The following is a 22788-nucleotide window of genomic DNA, read 5'->3' as shown; positions in this document are numbered from 1 at the left end:
TTAACATGAATCCTATGCGTCTCAAAGTAATGTCTAAGTTTTGTTGATGCCATAACTAGGGCTAATATTAGCTTTTCTAGATGAGAATACCTAGTTTCAGCATCTAATAAACTTTTGCTAACATAATAAACAGGATACTGCTGACCTTCATGATCCTTTACAAGGACAGCACTTACTGCATTCCCCGATACTGCAAGATACAGGGATAAGGGTTCTCCATCCTCGGGCTTCATCAGTAGAGGTGCGGTTGATAGATACTGCTTCAAATCCTGCAAGGCTGCTTCATGCTTCTCCCACCATTCAAACTTCTTATTTTTCTTCAGAATATCATAAAATTCCTTGCATTTTTCTGAGGATCTTGAGATAAATCTATTTAATGCCGCTACTCGTACTGTTAACTGTTGAACATCCTTCATATTTGAAGGTGATTTGATATCCAAGATGGCTTTTATCTGCTCCGGGCTTGCCTCTATTCCTCTTTTGGTTACCATATATCCTAGAAACTTTCCTGCCCCTACTCCGAAATGGCACTTAGCAGGATTCAGCTTCATGTTATACTGATCCAGGATATCAAATGCTCCCTTAATATCCTGGAGGTGATCCTCAGCTTTTTTAGATTTCACCACCATATCATCGATGTATACCTCCATTGTGTCTCCCAGCTTATCTTTGAACATCATGTTCACCAATCTTTGATATGTTGCACCTGCATTTTTCAAACCGAAAGGCATAGCAGTATAACAATAAATACCTGTTGGTGTCATGAAGGCAGTATCCTCCTGGTCCGAAGGTTCCATCTGGATCTGTTGAAATCCTGAGGATGCATCCATGAAGGTTAACATTTCATGGCCGGCAGTGGCATCTACCATTGAGTCAATATGAGGGAAAGGAAATGGGTCCTTTGGACAAGCCTTGTTCAAGTCTGTATAATCCACACAAACTCTCTCTTTCCCGTTTTTCTTCTGTACCACTACTACATTTGCTAGCCACCTTGGAAATTTGACTTCTCTGATCATTTTTTACTTCAACAATCTCTCTACTTCCTGTTGAATAATTGCATTTCGTTCCGGAGCAAATTTCCTTCTTTTCTGCTGGACAGGCTTAAATGAACTGTGAATGCCAAGCTTGTGTGTTATAACATCCTTGGAAATACCTGTCATATCCTCGTGTTTCCATGCGAATGTTGACATCCTGCATTTCAAAAAGTTAGTCAATTGATGCTCAATATCCTGCGGGATATTGGCCCCTACGAGCACCGAGATATCTGGATTATCTTGATCCAGGATAACTTTTTTCACATCCTGCTCCGAAGCTTCCGCGATATCCTGGGCCCGTATCTTTAATTGCTATGCTGCATTAGGCTTTGTAGAGGATTTCATGGAGGATGAGTAACACTCCTTTGCTTCCTGCTGATCACTGTCTACTTTGACAACTCCCCAAGGTGTAGGGATTTTGATGCATTGATGGTAAGTCGATGGCACAACTTTCATATCATGGAACCATGGCCTGCCCAATAGAATATTATAGCAGGATAGGGAGTCCATTACACAGAAGCATTGTATCGAATTGACCCCTTCAACATATACTGGTAACTTAATCTCTCCCACGGTATTCCTAGCTTCTCCACTGAAGCCAACGAGTACAGTGGATTTTGAAGTGATATACATTGGGGATACATTCATCCTCTTCAATGTCTCTAATTGGACTAGAGGTGTTCAGAATTCGTTTCGAATTCGAAAAATTCGAAATTCGTTTAAATTCGATTCGATTATCAAGAATTCGTTTCGATTTATAGAATTCGAATTCGAATTCGATTCAATTCGAGTCAAGTAAATCGAATACGAATCGAATACGAATTTATAATTTCAAATTCGATTCGATTCGAAATTCGAATAAAAATTATACATTTTTATTTATTATATTTGTATATAATGCATATATAACTTTTATTAAGCTATACTATAAATTATTTTCAAATTTTTTTCCAAGTATTAAAATTACCCACAACCAAACCCACTACATGGCCCATAACTAAAACCTAAGTTACAAATCTATCAATAGATTTATAACCCTAAAAATATTAACTTGTAGTCTGGGTTGGTTATTCCCGACTTCTTGTTTTGAATTTTAAACTTATGGTACTTTATTTTGAACTTTTTAATGTGATATCGTGCTTTATGGTTGCTTTAAAATTTATGTTTCATTTTGATAGTTTTTACATGTTTTTAAAGAATCTGAATTAAATCGAATTTGTTCGAATTCGATTCGAATTCGAATTCGAATTGTTAATCGAATACGAATTGGGTTTTTTATTCGAATACGAATTCGAATCGAATTCGATAAGTTTTAATCGAATTCGAATCGAATACGAATTCAAGGAAAAATAAAAATTATTCGAATAATTCGATTCGAAAATTCGATATTCGATTCGATGAACACCCCTATATTTGACGATGTTGACAGAGCTTCCATTGTCCACCAATATCCTGCGTACAAAATGGTTAGCCACATATAATGTTATTACTAGAGCATCATGGTGAGGATCCTGCACAGTATCCCTGTCATCGCTATCAAAAGTGATCACTTTATCAGCTGTGAGGGTTGTCATCCTGGTCGGTCTCTCCCCTCTTTCAGCTTTAGCCTCCTTTACATGCCTCTTGGCTGCTGAATATGAAGTTCCACAAATGTCGGATCCTCCTGAAATAAAGTTGATTATCTTGGCATCCGCAGGAGGTGATGCTGTACGTTCAGGATCTATCTTAGTATCCTGACCCTTGTTTTTCTTTCTTCCCAGGAGATCCTTCAGATAACCTTTGCTCAAGAGATAGCTTATTTCCTTCCTTAGAGCAATGCAATCCTCTATAACATGTCCAAAATCTTCATGGAGGGCACACCATTTGGACTTATCCTTCCAATCAGCCTTTTGTTGATTCTTCCGAGGCCACCTGGCTTTGTCTCCTAAACCCTGCATACATTAGTTCAGGTATATTAACAGAAAAACAATATTCAGATAACTCAGGATACTCCTCAGGATCCTCGTCTTCAACAGTATTCACTTTCTTGTTATCATTTCTACCATACGGCTTAGAGCGGTACGGCTTGTACGAGGATTCTGACTTCCTGTTAGTTGACTCATATGTTGAGGATGCATTCATCCTCTCTTGCATTTTCTTATCATCCTCCAGCCTGATATATCTCAATGCCCTGTTACGAGCTTCATCCAGGTTTCTGCAGGGATTCATAACAAGATCCTGGTAAAACTGGGAATCTTTCTGCAATCCCATCTTGAAAGCCTGCACAACTGTTGCGACATCAAGGTGCGGGATATCCAAGGATTCCCGGCTAAACTTATTCACATAATCCGTCAAGGATTCCTGAGGTCCTTGAGTTATCCTGTAAAGGTCTCTGGTTAATTTCTCAAAACTCCGGCTGCAAGAAAATTAACTATTAAATAAGTTAACCAAATGAGCAAAAGAAGTAATTGAGTGAGGAGGAACGTTTAGCAGCCATTTTAAGGCCAATCCTGTTAGAGTAGAGCCGAAACCGTTGCATAAGCATGCTTCCTTAAGTTCTGGAGGGATAGGGTTGATTTCCATCCGTTCCCTATACTGGGCAATATGCTCCTCAGGATCCGTGGTTCCATCATAAAGCTTCATGTTGGGAGTTTGGAATCTTTTCGGGATTTCAGCATCACAAATGGGATGCACAAACCGAGATATCTTGTGGCTATCCTGGGACACTTCAGGGATCGGCTGAACCACCCCAGGTACACTAGATATCATATCCTTCAGCTTCTGAAGCTCCCTAGATAATGCCGACGTCACACCTGTATCCTGCAAAGATCCAACACTGTTAGTGGCAAGAGTATTATTATTATTAGACACATTACCGATCTGAGGATTTTGGCCATATCCTGAAGCATATCCTGAGCTCCTCATAGTCGACACTCTAACCGAAGAGGGCATCTCAGGAGTAGGATTCTGGGGATGGCTAGGCACAATATTTCCTCGATTATCCTCAGTGTAAACTGCAGAGCTGAAGTTCAAAGCCCTAGGCTGTAGAGGAGTGAGGATATCTTCAGTGGATCTACTTAAACCGGATTTCAAGAGTTGTATTTCCCTTAACAGCATTTGGTTTGTTTCCTGTTGCTGCCTCATTTGTTCCTGCATACTTCCGAATAAGGTTAGAATTTCATCAATAGAAGCTAAAACGGGAGCAGATCCCTGAATACTCCGAGTAGGGATAACATCCTGAGGTTGTGAAGGAGCGGGCATCCTTGGAGGAGGTGGTGGAAGCACCTAGCCAGTAGTAGCAGAAGCTGTAGCAGACACAGTGGAGGAGCTCATGCTTGATCTTGTGGCCATTGCAAATAATGTGGCAAAAAGCTTTGACAACAGAAAATCAATAAATGATTTTACAAAGATTTTGAGTAAAGATAGCACCACTTGCCCTACGGTGGGCGCCAAATTGTTTTGGTAAAAAATTACCGAAGTAATTAAGTGATCAAATTAGTTAAGTGAGGTAGTGTGCTAGAAATGTGTGTTGAAAAATATATTAGCCAAGTTAATTACAAAAACAGTTTAAGGATACGGCTCAGGATATAGAGCTGTATCTATGATCAAACAATGAGCAAAAAAGTAAAGGTTGACACGTGATATACGAGGAAAGCCCTTGATCAATCTAGATCGCCGGCACAAAACCTTGGGAGCTGACAATCGCAGCTGCCTAGTTCTTCTATTGCTTCAAATATCAGGATACAGTGCAGGATATGGTGCGGATCAACTAGGTGTTACAAGGTAATTCGAATACAAGTGTTTGTGTAGAGTGTTTGCAGTGAGCTAGAGAGCAAAAGCGTTTGAAAGTGTGTGTGCAAGATTGCGTGCCTTAATCTGATCCGCCCCCATCTATTTATAGTAAAACAAATGCAACAAACTATCCTAAATAACCGGGATCCGGCGAATATTCCCCACTCGAACGTTGTAGACCTGGTCTTTCGGGTTCAACGTCTCTCACATAACAGATATGCCCGAGTCTTGAGGAGAAGAAGTCCATCTGATCGTTAGTAACCCACGGCCTCTAACCTGCACGTGGTTAATTTAGTTAACACCAGGATATCGCCCATGATATTAGCAGTATCCCGATCCAGTATCCTGATCACAAACAAACAGTCAAAAGCAAGATATTAGTCAGGATATGTATGATCAGAAAATGACCCGTAACAACCAGTATGTCCAAAAGGAGGCCAAGAGTAATAATGGCATTCCCATGGTGAATGAGGTCAGAGGTTATGAGGCGAAGAAGGTTACGCGTGACCTGTCGTTTAAGGAGGCTGTGAATGGTGGCCCAACTACGCCGTCAGGGATAAAGAAGAGTATTGAGGTTGGCGAGAAGATAGCCATGTACCCAGACCATTGCATAATGCAATCGGTTATCGGGGAAATGAAAAACATGAAGGTATTTAGTCAGATTCGTGAAGTTCTAAATGGAGCGGGGTATGAGGATAGTCTGGTTTGCTATGTGGGGGGAATGAGGATCTTAATTGTGTTGAAAAACAAAAACACAGCACTGGAGTTCATAAGGAGGAGGGAGGCAGTTTGGAATGACTGGTTTGATACAACGGAGTTATGGGAAGGGCAGGTTTTACCGTTTGATCGCCTAGCTTGGATATGTATTAGAGGCATCTCGATTCAATATAGAGATAACGAAATGTTTGATAGAGTTGGAGGCTTGTTTGGAAAGGTTGTGGCGAATTCAACTTTTTCATGGGCGGATTCGGATAATGCCGATGGAAAAGTGTGTGTTCTCACAACTTCTGGAAGGAAGATTGAGGAGGAAATAGAGATGGTGGGAGGGGGAAACCGCTACTGTGTCTGGGTGACGGAGGAACAAGATCGTGATTTTCATAACATGGTTCAAGACTTGTCGTCGGTGAATCAAAGTCTGGGAAAGAGTACGGCGGAGTCAGCGTTGGGTTATGGTGGTATGCTGGAAGAAGGAGAGGTCCGGCCAAACAGTGATGTAGTTCGGTCGCCGGAGACTGCTAACCGGGATGAAGCAAAAAAATCAACTGTGGGGAGGATCATACGAGAGGGGGAGAGGCGGCTGCATTTAATGATGATACACTGACAAAAGGTTCCCAGGCACATGGGGTTAAGGAGAACTGGTGGGACCTAAAAGAACTGTTAAATGGGTTTAATATTGGAAAAAGCCCAGAAGGCGGGCCTGTTACTAGATCTCGCAATCGGCCCAGGAAGCATAGGAGCCCAACTCTAGAAAGCCTTATGTATACACACACCCAACCTACTACAGAACTGGCCCAAGATATTAAAAGTAATGGAATCCAGTGCATTGACCTGAACGTAAACGAACGTACTGATGGGGACCCCCTCGATCCTGAACAAAGCACCCATAGAACCGAAGAGGGTGTAGGTTTGGAGAGTGTTCAAATTCCGATTGGATTCGTGGAGTCCCATGCTGAACGCGCAGGTAATAATGAGTCGGTCATTGTTAATTGTTCACAAGAGGCTGGATCAGAAAGGCTGGAAGAAGAACAGAGTATCAGATTGGAAACAACAGAGACGGTTAAGGTTGGAACAAAAGTGGGTTTTCAATTATTTGGTTTCCACGACCAGGTAAGTGATTTAATTATTGGTGAGGGCGAATCAAATGTGCACTCAAGAATTTTCTGTGAGTTAATCTTCGGGGGGTCAGGGACTAACGGAAATCGGAATGGATTCGGGGTATAAAAACATCACATGGGGCACACTTTGTGTCAATACAAGAAACCAAGATGGATGAAAATTCTAATTTTATGATTAGTAGATTTTGGGGCCGTTCACGGTTTGAGTTCGAGAAAGTAAATGTTGTGGGTAGGTCAGGTGGACTCTTGTCAATTTGGGATCCATCGATTTTTTGTTGTACAAGGCACAATTAAATGCCGGAATTTCCTGGTAGTTACTGGTAATGTTAGGATGTCTGGCGAATTGATTAATGTTGTAAATGTTTACGCTCAAAATGATGCGGTTGAAAGAAGGGGCCTGTGGGTGGATTTGTTGGAAGTTAAAATGTCTATGGATGGGTTATGGTTGTTTTTAGGGGACTTTAACGACGTCTGGGTTCCGGAGGAGCGTATTAACTCAGAATTTATTGCCCTCAATGCAAATTTTTTTAACCAGTTCATTGCAGATGCAGAATTACTTAAGTACCAAATGGGGGGCAGGAAATTCACGTATCACTCAGATAATGGGATAAAATGTAGCAAGTTGGATAGGGCTTTGGTGTGTATAAACTTTATGACGAAGTGGCCAATGGCGTCTTTATTGGCTCTGTCGAATGAGGTGTCGGATCACTGCCCAATTTTACTAACAACAATGTCCGTCGATTTTGGGCCTAAGCCGACTCGGGTCTTTAATTCATGGCTGGAAATCCCTGGCTTAATGGATTATGAGGACCAGATTTGCTCGGAATTCACGTTTACAGGGCGGGCGGATCTGGGTTTAGCTACTAAATTGAAATGGTTGAAATTACATATGAAAAAGCGGGTGGCAAACTATAAAGTGGCTAATGAAGGAGTGTATGCGGAGAAGTTGATGAAATTAGAGGCGTTGGATTTCGAAGCTGAAAATAGAAGTCTGTTGCCACATGAACTAGAGTTGAGGGCTGATTGTAAAGCTTTTATTTTCGAGGCTGACAAAGCTAAATTAATGGACCTTCGCCAAAAGTCTAGAGTTCGTTAGGCTGCGGATGGTGATGAAAATTCCGCTTATTTTCATGGGGTAATTAAGTCAAACACAAGTACGAATCGGATCAATGGGCTGACTATAGATGGGGAATGGGTAACAATTCCAGCCATAATAAAAAATTTTGTATGTGCTTATTTCAATCAGAAATTTCAGGAGCCTATGGTAACGAGACCAACTTTGGTCTGTCCGCTTCTAGCGACCTTGTCGTCGGCTGAGGCGGATGCATTGGTGACCCCGTTTTCCATGGCGGAGATAAAGAGCGCGGTATGGGAATGTGAAGGTGATAGAGCTCCAGGTCCAGATGGTATAAACTTCAGACCTATTAAACGGTGCTGGGATAATCTACACCATGACTTTGGTAAGTTATTTGAAGAATTCTACTTTAATGCTTCTCTTAGTCAAGGGTGTACGTCTTCTTTCATTGCATTGATTCCTAAATGTAATGATCCGACGGGTTTGGGGGACTTTAGACCAATAAGTCTCATTGGGTGTATCAATAAGATTGTGGCAAAAGTATTGGCAAATAGACTAAAAGTGGTGATAAATAAGTTGGTCTCCGAAGAGCAAACGACATTTCTAGCAAGTAGAAGTATATTGGATGGTCCACTCATCCTCAATGAAATTATCCCTTGGATGAAAAGAAATAAAAAGAAAGGGATGATTTTCAAGGTTGGTATCGAAAAGGCGTATGACTCGTTGAATTGGGGTTTTCTCAATTCAATTATGACACAAATGAATTTTCCTCCAATATGGAGGTCATGTGTTATGGCCACTGTTACGTCTGCCCACGCTTCAGTACTTGTTAATGGGTCCCCAACCCAAGAGTTCCCGTGCTTCAGAGGTCTAAGACAAGGGGACCCGCTCTCACCATTTTTATTTTTAATTGCTATGGAGGCTTTGACAGGGGTTATTAAATGTGCATGCAATAATGGGCTTTATAAGGGGGTCACATGCTCTCCAAATTGTCCATATCTTTTGCATTTCCTATATGCGGATGATGTAGTGTTTTTGGGAGAGTGGTCTACTGATAATGTTCTAAACATATATAGAATCCTACGATGTTTCTATTTAGTCTCGGGTCTGCGGGTCAATGTACGAAAAAGTTATTTATTTGGTGTGGGTGTGGATGAAGGTCAAACGCAAGCGATGGCAAATATCCTTAGATGTAAAATGGGTTCCCTTCCTTTCAAGCACTTGGGTTTGCTAGTAGGTGAAAACATGAATTTAACTAAGAACTGGAAACCAGTGGTGGACACTTTTAAGAAGCAGCTCTCAGTTTGGAAGGCGAACCGTGTCCTTTGGTGGGAGAGTGACACTAATAAAATCTGTACTCAGCTCTCTTCCCACCTATTTTTTTCTCTGTTTAAAGCCCCAGTCCAGATTATTAATCAATTGGAGCGACTTCAGAGGGATTTTTTGTGGGGTGCATCACCAGACCATTCTAAAATTACTTGGGTTTCTTGGAACAATATATTGACGCCTAAGGATTTAGGGGGCCTTGGAATTATTTCTTTGCGTGACATTAATATTAGCATGTTGGCGAAGTGGTGGTGGCGGTTCAAGGTTGACACGGGCAGTTTATGGAGGAAGGTAGTGTGGTCCATACACCACAATTCCAGGAATTGGAACTTCATTCCGTTAAAGATTAATGCAGCTGGCCCGTGGAAGCAGGTTGGAAGAATTGCCATTGACTTTGAAAAGTTGGGTATTAACCTGTCAAAACAGTTTAAAGGCAAAGCAAATAATGGGGAACAGATTTGTTTTTGGAAAGAATGCTGGATATCAGACTCCACGTTGGCTGAGAGGTATCCAAACTTATACAGTATTGAAAGAAAAAAAATGTATTGGTGGTCGATCGTATCAGAATGGAAAATGGGATGATTATGATAAGCTACTGTTGGACTCGTCAACCGAGTAGTGCTGCTGAACTGGCTGAACTGGCATGCCTCTCGGTTGAGTTGGAAGCGGTTTCGCTTGGGCCGGGTAATGACAGTTGGACCTGGATGCTGGACGGGTCTGGAAAATTCTCTGTTCGAAGCTTAAGGGTGCGGGTACAACAGCTGTCTTTTTATAATCTGCATACGAGTTTCAAGTGGAACAGTTGGGTGCCATTAAAAGTGAATTTTATGGTGTGGAGGCTGAGTTTAAACCGGCTGCCGACAATGATGGATTTGGTGAGAAGAAACGTGCAGATTAATTCTATTCGCTGCAAATTATGTGGAGATTATGATGAGGACGCTGGACATCTCTTTGTTTCCTGCCAACTAGCTCAAAGAGTGTGGGATTTTGTTGCATCTTGGTGTAAAGTGGCTGCGTTTTTCATTTTTGAACCCAGAGATTTGGTCAATCTTCATTACCATATCCGAGGGTCCAAAAAATGGAAAAAAAAGTGGTGTATGCAGTTATTCAAACCGCTATTTGGTGTATGTGGAAAAGCCGGAATGACAACGTCTTTAATAGGAAGCAAGTATCTTTTGAGAGACTTAAGGAGGAGATCAAGATAATGAGTTTTCTTTGGTTCAAGGCTCGATCCAAGGTGCAGGGGATCTCATGGGAGGAATGGTGCAATTTTGAGCTTAATAGTTGTTTAAATCTGCTGTAATGTAATTTGTTTTGGTGATGTAATTTGGTGCTGGACTAATATGTGTTAGCCTAGTTCTTATTTGTTTGCCTTTCAAAAAAAAAAAATATATCAAGTGTAAACTTAAGATAGAACTGTATGATATGTAGCAAGTAAAATATCTAAGTCAGTTCTAAAACATCAATTTCTTCCCGTAGTGGAAAAGAAAGAAAAAATATTGGAAGTCAAATGAGAGAGAATTTACTAGAGCAAGACTTGTCATGGTGGCTACTTTACGTAAAATATTATCCAAATTTTAAAATTACATGCATTTTCCCCTAAAAAACAAACTGTTATAGTGTTTACACGTTATAATTGTAATATTATTGTATATTTAAGACATTTAAATATTATAATAAAACAAAATAAAGGTTGGCCCAATATAAACTAAAGGAGAATTAGGTAGGCACATGGGCCTATATCTCAACTTTTCTTTTTATCTTTCATTGGACTGCAACTTCAAATGCAAATCTACATGTAATTGCAATGTATCCAAGGCAACACTCTTGAACAACCCTAAAGAGTACAAAACTCTTTTCAAGAAAACTGGTAGAGATATGACAAATGCTGATATGCATATGCCTACCTTTTATTCTACTGGGACAAATTCTCTTCTAAATGTGTTGAAATAAGACTAAACTTCACCCTAATTTATTATCATTACTACATGATTTATTAATTTTATTATGTTTGATTCAAATAAATTATAAACATTTGATTGGTGTGTTAAGATTCACAGAAGGCTCTAAAATATTTCAGTCTAAACTCAATAAATCTATAAGTTGGCATATTAATTAAGTGGGCTTTTATCTTTCTCTTAGATCATGCGTAGTGGTTATGGTGAATAATGCCCCAACTTTGGGCGTTGTTCGTCACGTGTCGTCCTAGTCAGCAAAGGGGCGTTTTGAAGAAATGGGAGTAGTGGGATAATGCCCCCACACTTGGGCGTTGTTCGACACGTGACACTCCCTTAATTAACCAATTATTATTTTTTTAATTTTTAAAAGAAAAAACATTCATTGGCCAGCAATCCTTCTCTCTGGCGTTGTTTTTAAAACGCTCCGGCAGTTTTTTGGTCAAAAAAGCCCATTGGGGAGGAGATTCCAGCGTGCTCCGGTGTTATCATCCCAAAAAAAGGCTCAATTTTGAACGATTACGGATGGTCTTATCATTGTTCTTTAAATAATATCTTTGATATATATATAACTAATAATTAGATATATAATTTGAAATTCTGTACTCATTTTTAATCTTATTTACGAAATAATTGAGATATTAACATCATTGTTTCTGTTGTTATACCTTTAGCTTTGTGAAAATAATTGCCTAAAAAAATAAGTCCATGACTTTAAAAAAAGAAAAATCCTTTTCTCCAAAAACAAAATATATGAAAAGTATCAACTTGGTAGAAGTACTGTTATTATATTACTATATATGTATTTTGATTAAACTTAATACTGCTGCACTATTATTTTATAAATAACAAAAAATAACAGTTGGTAGCAAAAACTATATTTATTTAAAGAAAAATTGAGGGAATTTCATACATCCTTCTATAATAAATATAAGTTTGTAACACAGGATCCGATTTAGAAAATTTTGATAGTATTATAAATTTACATTTGTAAATTAGAAAAAAAAGGATACAAAAATTATCCTGACAAAGATGAGAAAAAATACAGAAATATCTTTACCCCATTTTGTTATAGTGTAAATTCATTCATACATAATTCTGAAAATCCAAATGAGAATTGAGAAATCATTTCATCTCTATGCTTCTGTAGTCCAAAACACCAGTTTTCAACCCTAAGAAATCATAACCAGTGCTGCTACTGCTTGTACCATTGATACTGGCTGTACAACTGCACTCCTTACTATTCTCTATACCTAAACTGCATGAAAAACATATAGTAGTACCACCCGTAACTGCATGCCGGTGATGATGGTGGTAGTTGTGGTAGTTTTCATGTTGAACATGTGGATGTATGTATGATGATGATGAGGATGATGATGATGATGAACTTTTGTTTTGATGATGAGGTGGGCTGATTCTTAACTCCAAATTCAAATCAGGACATCTTTCTTGAATTTCCGGCAACCGGTTCTTGATTTTCCGGCCATCGGAATTATACTTTGTTTCTTCCTCTACTTCTTGTTTAACTAGATGATGAGTGGTTTGAGAAGTAGTTGCAAAGGATATGGTGGTGGTGGTCGCGTCAAGAAATGAATTATTATTGTTATTATTGTTATTGTTGTTGTTTTCGGTGGCGGTTGTGGTGGTGGGAAAATTAGTTGGAGGCTCGTTAACCGGGCGGTGAGTCGCAGGATCAATACCCCGGTTTAAGAGCTTTCTTCGGATATGGGTATTCCAGTAATTCTTTATCTCGTTATCTGTCCTCCCAGGCAATCTTCCAGCAATCAACGACCATCTATTTTTTTTATATATATATATAAAAAAAAAGATTAGAAAAAAAGAACGCCATTAATTAAAATATTTTCAAGTTCTATATATTGGGTACGTATTTTTCACCAATAATACAACTGGGATTTTTTTTTATTTCTTTAATATAGCAATTATACTTATAAAACTTAGAAATTTAAAGAAATCTTGATGAAAACAAAAAACACAATTAATTAAAATACTTTAAAATTCTACTAACTTGGGTACCTATATTTCACCAAATACACATCTGGGAATTCTTTAATATAACAATTACACATATAAAAATAGAAAATTTAAGCAAATTTGAAAAAAAGCTTGAAAAAATGAGCTTACTTGTTACCAAGAAGGCTATGGAGTTTAATAATGAGTTCATCTTCTTCTTCGGTGAAGTTGCCACGTTTGAGGTCAGGGCGGAGGTAATTGATCCACCGGAGACGGCAGCTCTTGCCGCAGCGGAGGAGTCCGGCGGCCTTAGGAAGGGACCGCCAGCAGCCTTCACCGTGAGTTCTTATATAAGCAATTAACCGATCATCTTCTTCTTTAGTCCATGCTCCTTTGTTAGTGTGTGCTTTTTCACAACAAGGTGATCTTCCCATTTTCTTTTCTTTTTTTTTTTTTCAATCTTTTTTTTTTCCTGATTTTTGTGGATTATTTGCTTTTCTTTTTGTGGGGTTGTCGAGAAAATTTATCCTTTGGTGGATATATGGAGGGCAAAGGCCGGCCAGTTTATGAAGTTGAAGTAGGGTTTTATAATCTTTTGACTATACGTATATACATACATATCTGTATATGTATATATTGGTGGGGTGGGGTAGGGGTGGGGGTGGGAGAAGAGTTGCTCTATAATTGCTTCTAGATGCGAGTTGGTGAGACAGGTTTGAGGGAGTGGCTGGTGGCCTGTGTTATGATGGATATTAATATATAAGACTACACGGTATGCAGACAGACCGGCGACGGAGGACGGAGCTCGATGGGGGTGGGCGGCATGGTGTTGGCTCCGGCGACGGGGGTGGGGCCCACCTGGAGGATCGTCCCGAACGGCGAAGAAGGGACGTTGGCGACGGGGACGGAGCTCAGGACGGAGGGGGCGGCACGGTGTTGGCTCCGGCGCCGGACCGCGACGCACCGGGGCCGAACCCCATACCGACTAGCCTAACAATCTTATTATAACTAGTATTAAGGCACTTAGTGGATGTAAAACCGTGACAAATAACACCAATATAACGTTACATTATCGTCAGCGATCGCCAACAATAAAGTTGCGGCGTGTTAATGCGGAGAAATTAGACCGAAACGTAAAACATAAAAAATAGTAACTAACTCGATTTAGGAACCGCGCGTTGCGATGGACCTGTCAAACGGGAAAAAAATAAACGAAATAATAGCCTTAAACCACACACGCACGTTGCATCAAGTTAACTCACTAAATTTATAACGAAGCGTAAATGAAAATGTAAATACGTTGAACCACACACGAACGTTGTGTCATGTTAACTTGCAAAATTTTAAACAAAACGTAAAACGAAAATTTTGCGAAATATGAAAAATATAGAGGACTAAAGTTGAAAGTAAAAAAAGTTTTATGTTAAATTGAAAAAGATAAAAACTTTTGGATTAAATGTAAAAAATCAAGTAACTTTGGGAACAAAAATGTAACATCATATTTGTTTTTTGAAAGCTTCCCTAAACATGTAGTATAAGGGGGGTGGGGGTGGTCATCATTCATCACTCACAACACCCAATCAAGTTTCGCCATGTTATCAACCATTTTTTCATCACTCACAACTTTTTTTAGTGACAATGGTCATCACTCATCACCACACCCAACAATTTCCCCCTAACCAACAACTACCCTCACAACATAAAACCATCACGGCGTGAAAAAAATCACGGAATCTGAAATTCTGCATGCTATCACGCATGGAAAAGGTTAGTGGCGGTGGATTGTTGCATGGCATCACTCGTGAAGGTGTTCCATCACGGAACCACCCCAACTTCCCTGACACCTCTATATCAAAATGTTGCTAATTTATAGTATTTAAATAAATATAGATATTTTAATTAATCTTACACTTTTTGTTTTTAACTTACACTTATAACATGATTACTAAACTATTGCATTCCCTCTCTAGTTAAAGAAAATAATGATATATTTAGACGATCTACTTTCTTCAAGTCTTTCTAATTAAATATTTGTTTTCTCTATTTAGTTTTTGAAGCATATAAATCATATATTAATCATTTGTATATTAATGTAACATATTAGTGAAGCTGTAAAAGGTTCATGTAAATTTTGTTGTTATAATATATCATATTATATACATAATGACAAAACAATAAGAATCAATTGGAATAGGAGTATTATATTTAAAACTAGTTTAAATGCAAAATTAGGTAATATTGTACTTGTCGATTTAAACTAAATATAATTTATTAAATTAAATTATATTTAATAAATTATATCTATATTTGACAAACTTGACACGAGCATGAGTATATTTAGGTGAAGATAACTATTTTATACATTTGTTTGGTAAAAGCTAATTTAAAAAAAGAATGACAAAAAGTTAAATCATTTGAAACCATATAAAAATCTATTTCTCAAAAATACACATTTAGATGTTTTTTTCAATATAGATTTATAATACAATAACAAGTTTATTTGGTTAGGAAGGCTAGGAAGTGATCTTGACCATCCATTTAGTAAATCAAGGGCTAAGATTAAATGATGGAAATTGAAGGAAATAAAAGAGGCGCGTGAGTTTGTTTAGGGGCATTCTAGTCAATTCAAGCCAATAGTTTCTCTCTACTTCAATTCCCCCCCATTTTTAAACGTTAATAACTCTTTCATACGACATTATTTTTTTTTATAAAAATTGCACCAAAAAAACGAGCGTTTTTTAATCTTTTAAACGAGTATACTATTGCTATATTTTCAAAAAAAAAAAATTTTAAACCCGGTTGCGTAAAACGCAACAACAAAACCCCCAGTTACGTAAAACGCAATGAACAAAAAACCTAAAAAATGACATTTTTCTAAAACGCAATGCACCAAAAACACAAAGAAATGACTTATTTGTAAAACGCAATGGCCAGAAAACACAAAGAAATGTCTTATTTCTAAAACGCAATAGCCAAAAAACTCAAAAGACAATGTACTTTCTAAAACGCAAAGGACTAAAAACACATAAAATGTGTTTTACTTAAAACGCAATGCACCAAAAAACACAAAGAAATGTCTTATTTGTAAAACGCAATGGCCAGAAAACACTTAAAATGACTCATTCTAAAACGCAATGGACTGAAAACACCTAAAAAATGTGTTTTACCTAAAACGCAATGACTAAAAACACTTCAAAAATGTGTTTTACCTAAAACGCAATGACTAAAAACACTTAAAAATGTGTTTTTTTCTAAAACCCAATAGCCAGAAAACCCATAAAACTCTCTTATTTCTAAAATGCAATGGGCACATAAAACTGTCTAGGAACTGTCTGTGAATTGTCTGTGAACTGTCTGAATTGTCTACGAATTACTGTCTTCGAAATGAGCCAATTTCTGGAAAATTAATTTTTCTGATGCATTTTTATCACAGCTCAACCCCAGCCAGGGGCTCTGCCCCTTGGACCCCGCCAGGGGCTGCCGCCCCTGGGACCCCGCTACCAGGGGCGCTGCCCCCGGACCCCGCTACCATGATCGTAAAACGCAATAACTAAATCAAAAACCCAAATCGTAAAAACGAAATTAAAGAAATTCTTACATGGATCGAAGTGATTTCTTCAACAATTGACGAATTTTGAATGATTGAAAAAATTATCAGCGCTCGAATCGAACGAATCGAGTGATTATCTCCAAAATCACCGGAAAAAACGAGATTTTTTATGAAATTAAACTGGGTTTTCTACAAAAAAAACTGAAGAACACGTTGATCGGGTGTTTGAATCATTGATTGGTGATGAAAATCGCACTATAATGTAGTGATTATTGAGATAGAAAGTTGTAACATTTGTGCTTGTAATCATTTTGAACAGTTCAGTTATCAATAAAACAATGTTATTTTATCCCAATGTTTGTTTGGTTGTGTTTTACATTTTTCATGTTTTGACTTTTGTTCAATTTCAAACTCTACATTGCTTTCTGGAGAGTTATACGCTAACTTGTGCTTAAACGTACTCAGTTTAATGCGAAAAATACTCCGGAACATCAACATATACTCAACATACCTTAAATAACCTTTACATAACTTAGAAATAAGTTTTGAAGGCTTTGGTATGGCAAAAACAAGTTAATTCGCTTACAGGAACTAAACTTGACAAACTGCGAAAGTATGCCAATTTGAAATGTAACGAACATTCCGGAACATGTCCATAAGTTAAACATACCATAAATATCCTTTACATAGCTTAGAAATAGGCTTTGAGGGGTTTGGTATGCTAAAACAAACTTTTGGATCATTCAGGGGCTAAAAGTGTCAAAAAGTGCACAAGTTTGCACTTTCACGCATAACTTAGGTTCTGAATACATCCGGACATCAAAAAATTTATGTAAGCATCCTAATATTATGCCTTAGTGTTTGGCATAAGAAAAATCCATTCGTCGCGTCATTTGGATCATCTTTCGCGCTTATGCGCATTCCGTCGTAATTAAGCGAACATCGCGATCGTACGGCCAAACGAACCGACATCCGGAATATTTTTGAGCATATTTCAAGTCCCCTACACTTTAACTTCATCTTAGAGCCTTGAAATGAGGTTAACGGGGCTTAAATGTGCCAAAAATGGGCCAAATTACGTGTTTCTGAAGTGTAGGGACCAGAATTGAAAATTCTGATCTGTGAACCTCAGGCGGGGCGCGTAAGGATTGACCAAATCCTTACGCGGGGCGCGTGGGACTGTCAGACAGATTCAATGTATGCATTTAATGCAGTTGGCCTTTCGTTCGATCAAGGGGCGATGCCCTTTCACCCAATCAAGAGCCAAGGGGCATTTTCTGACTTACCACAACATTTCGACAAGTGTACGCACGAGATCGCGGCACGATATTCGATAAACGATCCTAACGGTTCCACTTTTCCTATAAATACCCCCCCCCCTTTTGTGTAAAAATCACAAGAATCAGATCTAAAAGCTCTAAGTTGAAGTATTGCTTCATACCTGAGTTTCTCTGATCTAGATTAGCATTCGGGGACCCTCCGTAAGTATTCTTTCGTTGTTTTATCGCTTTTCGAGTCCGAAAGTCAACGTTTTGTTGACTTTCTGCATTGACCAGCTTATGGTCGATGCGAAGTTCATGGAACTTCATAACGTGAGCGTGATCACGATGGTTATAGTCCGTAGTGACTATACCTACTGATCACCACGTTATCTAGGCTCAGTGACGAGTCGTAGTTTCGGCCAAAATGTGCATTCTTGCATATTTTGTAACCAAACTACTCGTGGGCATCAAATCCGTTTGTTTTGATGTCAAACCTTTTTTCTAAACTTAGTTAAGCATGTTCTAACATGCTTAGCTCGTCACTTTTAGTTTAGTGCTTATATAGGATCGTAAGGTAAGCGATCTAAACCATCGATTATACTTTCGAACCCGACCCATTTGGTCGATCATTAGGATCCGACCAAACACATTAGGTGACCATAGCTATAACCTTCCGAGGTTATACCTTGTGGTCCCGATGTTAGGCGTTCCAGACGCGTTCTACGCGAACGACGCGTAAGGTAGCATAAGCTACCTAAGCGGGTCGTGATGGGTCGCAAGCACCTAGGTTAAGTTTCATTTTAGTATGTAGGCTTTGTTAAACCATATTACACGAGTCCCCATACTCGTTTGGTTTACGAACCCGCATACTATCCGTTCCTCCGATTTTAGGTCCGGTATATTAACATAGCTACCTATTAGGTGTCGTTTGATATTCTGTGACCTAGCATTGTTTGGTTATTACACAAGAACTCCAAAGCAATCTCAGGTGAGTACATAGAACCCCATCTTTTACTGTTTTCCAAACTGTTTTGGGGTGAAACACATGTGCCTATCTGTTACTTTCATGCTTTCCATGTTTTCACATCATATGCCTGCTATGTTGTTAGTACATTATAGTACACGATTTCATTACTTTTCATGCTATGTATGCCCATTGTGTGTGTACTTAGTACATTGATTTACATTACATTTCTGTTGCATATGTTTACTCAGCATATGGACACATTGATTTACATTACATTTCTGTTGCATATGTTTACTCAGCATATGGACACATTGATTTACATGAACATTTCTGTTGCATATGTTTACTCAGCATATGGACACATTGATTTACATGAACATTTCTGTTGCATATGTTTACTCAGCATATGGACACATTGATTTACATGAACATTTCTGTTGCATATGTTTACTCAGCATATGGACACATTGATTTACATGAACATTTCTGTTGCATATGTTTACTCAGCATATGGACACATTGATTTACATGAACATTTCTGCTGCGTATGTTTACTTAGCATACTTAGTACAATTGTTTACATCACATGCCTTCATTTTGTTATGACATTTGGTTTGTTTAACATGGGACAATACATTCATTAACATTAGCTACGCCGTTCGTTAGTAGGTAGTGGTACCATAGGAATTGACAACTCCCGTTTCTGAAATCCTGGGTTTGATAGGATTGGAAGGAATGACCGAATTCGATATACATAACTTAGATAAACCTTTAATTTGTTTGAGGGTTTATCGCCACAGTCTCAAGGCTTGGATGCATGCATATTTTACAATACCGCATAAATGTTAATATCAATAGAGCATGCATTTTTCCACAGAACATAACGTTGATTTAAACCACGTGTTACTTCAACGACTTGTTTTGTGCATTTTACATATGGTTTAAGTTGATACATTTCGCTTACCATACATGATACATTTTGGGATACACATTACATTATTTACATTGAACATAAACATTTGACATGGTTTACACAATAACACTTGACATTTGGTTTATACATGAACAATTTACATGGTGGATTGGTTTGGGTAAATGATTTGAGTAACGTGGCGTATGTAATATGATACAAACATGGTGGATACACCGCTGGTACTTCCTATATATAAATGCTTGTATAGTATTACATATCGTAGCGTTATCTAAGTCATTTCAGTTTAGACACATTACATTTTACACTAATAACATATTCTTCGCAAGACATTATTTTCACAAACAACTTATCTTATTCAACTCATTTTACTTGGTTACTCGTTTAACCTTGCACTTATCTATACATATCATCTGATGTTATCGTTCTTTTTAAATGGTTTACAAAGCAAGACAAATTACAAGGTTCATGACTGACTGTTATTAAACATTCTTTAAACTCAAGTCATGAATCCCATTTTCGCAAAACCTATGTATCTCACAGGCATTTTTATGCTGACGTACCTACTTTCACATGTGTTTTCAGGAGCTGTTCCATAGGATGTTGATCACGATACTAGGGCGGACCTGTGCCTTAGAGACTAAAACTGAAGATAGACTTAGTTAACTATGTTATAAACTCTTTGTTTTCCGGTTTAAGACAATGTACTACCCTTGTTTAATAAATAAAATGTAACTTTAATTTCCATGGTTGTATAACAATTAATTCTGTCCATAACACTCCCCGACGTTTTCCGCCGCGGTTGCATGTTATACGCGGTCGGGGTGTGACAGAAGAGTTGGTATCAGAGCCATTGGTTATAGGGAATTAGGTTATTAGTAATGCTTTGACCTAGACTATAACTTTCTAGGACCCTAACACAAGTTATCTTGTGTTTAGAGTTTAAAACATGCACATCACCTATCCTTAGGTGATAACCACAACGGGAACTTCGGTTCCGAATCCGCTTTGAAAATTAATCATCTGTTCTAGGATGATTGATTACCAGGTTTTGAACCCTCTGTTATATGGTTTTGAACCCTTTGGATTCTCAAAAATCTCGTCAAATTTTTGGGTTAATAGTGTGAACACGTGCGAACTGGAAGAGTGAATGCATGTACCCTGGGTTTTCTGTCTAAGGCTAGAGTGTTCGTACAAATCCACATAATCGGACCAGTCACTCTTACCTGGGAACTCTTAGGGTGAGTGTTCACTTATAGGCGAGCATGTCTTCGCAATACACTAATTCTGACCCATTTACTTTGACTAGACATTTCATGTCGCTTGTTTGCTTTGCGATGCATAACCGCCATCTTTGCTTTTGTTGATTTTGCTTCATCTCATTCTCTTCATCCAATCATCTCACTCGTTTCATTTCATGTTTTTTTTCTCTTCTAGAATGCCTCCTCGACGCGACAACCAGATAGCTACTGCCGAGCTGGCAGAAATTATTGCGCAGCAGATGGCTGCTCAATTCCCAAATCTCTTTGCTCAATGGAACCAGGCCAACAACAACAACAATGGTACATGCAAATACAAGGATTTTAATTCGGCTAAGCCACTCAAGTTTAGTGGTTCTGAGGGAGCAACTGGGCTTCTTTAGTGGTTCGAGAGCATCGAGAACACTTTTCGCCACGTGAAGTGTCCGGATAATCGCAAGGTCGAGTTTTCTTCAAGCGTGTTTCAGAAGAGGGCTCTTACATGGTGGAATGGGGTTATGAGAGATCAAGGTGCAGAAGTTGCTCTAGCTCAGACATGGGCTGAACTGAGAGCTCTTATGATGAGGGAGTTTTGTCCTCGTCATGAACAACGAGCGTTGGAGAAAGAATTTGATGTTTTGAAGCAAGATAGTGGCGAGCACAGGGCTTATACAGATAGGTTTGAGGAGTTGAGTCTGCTTTGCCCGACTATGGTTACCCCACTCGATAAGGCTATCGAAAGGTACATCGACGGCCTGCCTGACTCGGTACAAGACATCCTTATTGGTAGCAACCCTACCACACTCCGTCAGGCGATCGAGTTATCAGCGACGTTGACTGAGTCGCAGATTCGAAAGAATAAGTTACACAGGAAGGGTGACAAGGGCAAGAAGCAGTCGGCTGACAAAGAAGATAGCAAGAAAGGTCAAAACAAGAATGGAAAGGAGTCTGGTTCATCAAAAAGGGCAAAGAAGCGTAAGGCTTCCCAAAACTATGCTGTCACTGCCCAAGCGAACCAGGCAGCTCCTAACCAGCCTCCAGCAAAGAAGCCCTATTCAGGAAGTGCACCTTTGTGCAATCAATGCAACAGTCACCATCAGCCGCAATATCAGTGTCGTTTCTGTACTAACTGTGGGAAGTCGGGTCATCTTGCCGATGTTTGTCGGTTTGCTCAGAATCGCGCAGTTCAGAACCCTGCTCAACAATTTGCTCAGCCTCTTGCTCAGCAACAGGGTCAGGATGCACGACCACAATACCCACCAGGTGCTTGTTATAACTGTGGGGATCTGACCCACTACAGAAATCGGTGTCCAAGGCTAGCCAACCAGAACCAGAATGCAAACCAAAATTAGGCTCAGGCTCGAGGTCGAGTCTTCAACATGAATGCACAAGAAGCACAAGCAGACAACGAAGTGGTGAACGGTACGTTCTTTATTAATAATCAGCCTGCATCTGTTCTTTTTAATTCGGGTGCCGACAAGAGCTTTGTGTCATTGTCTTTTGAGACAATGCTTCGCGTGTCTAGAACGAAACTAGGTAAACCTTTGACAGTAGAGGTTGCCAGTGGTGAACCCATTGTTCTAAATTCTGTTCTACGCAACTGCCAGTTAAACCTTAACGACCATATTTTTCCTATTTACCTCACGCCAATGCAACTTGGAAGCTTCGACGTTATAGTGGGAATGGATTGGTTATCCAAGCATCGCGCAGAGATAGTTTGTTCTGAGAAGATTGTTCGTGTACCGCTGTCGACAGGCGAGATCCTACAGGTTCGTGGTGAGAAGCCTGCCGGTGGTCTCAAACTCATGTCTTGTTTTAAAGCACGGAAGTATCTACGAAAGAACTATGTGGCTTTCTTAGCACATGTTACAGC

General features: G+C 39.0%; 2 protein-coding genes across 2 annotated transcripts; one reads left to right on the top strand and one right to left on the bottom strand.

Moving 5' to 3' along the window:
* The first annotated feature begins 6971 nt into the window (after positions 1-6971).
* Positions 6972-7736, top strand: LOC110882253. Its single transcript, XM_022130325.1, has one exon. The coding sequence runs from the start codon at positions 6972-6974 to the stop codon at positions 7734-7736; it is 765 nt and encodes a 254-aa protein (XP_021986017.1).
* Positions 7737-11950: 4214 nt separating this feature from the next.
* LOC110885501 (myb-related protein 308) lies at positions 11951-13567 on the bottom strand. Its single transcript, XM_022133204.2, has 2 exons — positions 13139-13567; positions 11951-12791 (listed from the first exon to the last, which is right to left on the bottom strand). The coding sequence occupies exons 1-2, from the start codon at positions 13399-13401 to the stop codon at positions 12122-12124; spliced, it is 933 nt and encodes a 310-aa protein (XP_021988896.1). The 5' UTR covers positions 13402-13567; the 3' UTR covers positions 11951-12121.
* Between the last annotated feature and the right edge of the window lie 9221 nt (positions 13568-22788).

Source organism: Helianthus annuus, chromosome 10 (assembly GCF_002127325.2).
Source record: "Helianthus annuus cultivar XRQ/B chromosome 10, HanXRQr2.0-SUNRISE, whole genome shotgun sequence".
NCBI lineage: Eukaryota > Viridiplantae > Streptophyta > Magnoliopsida > Asterales > Asteraceae > Helianthus > Helianthus annuus.
This window is presented reverse-complemented; position numbering and strand designations above follow the sequence as displayed.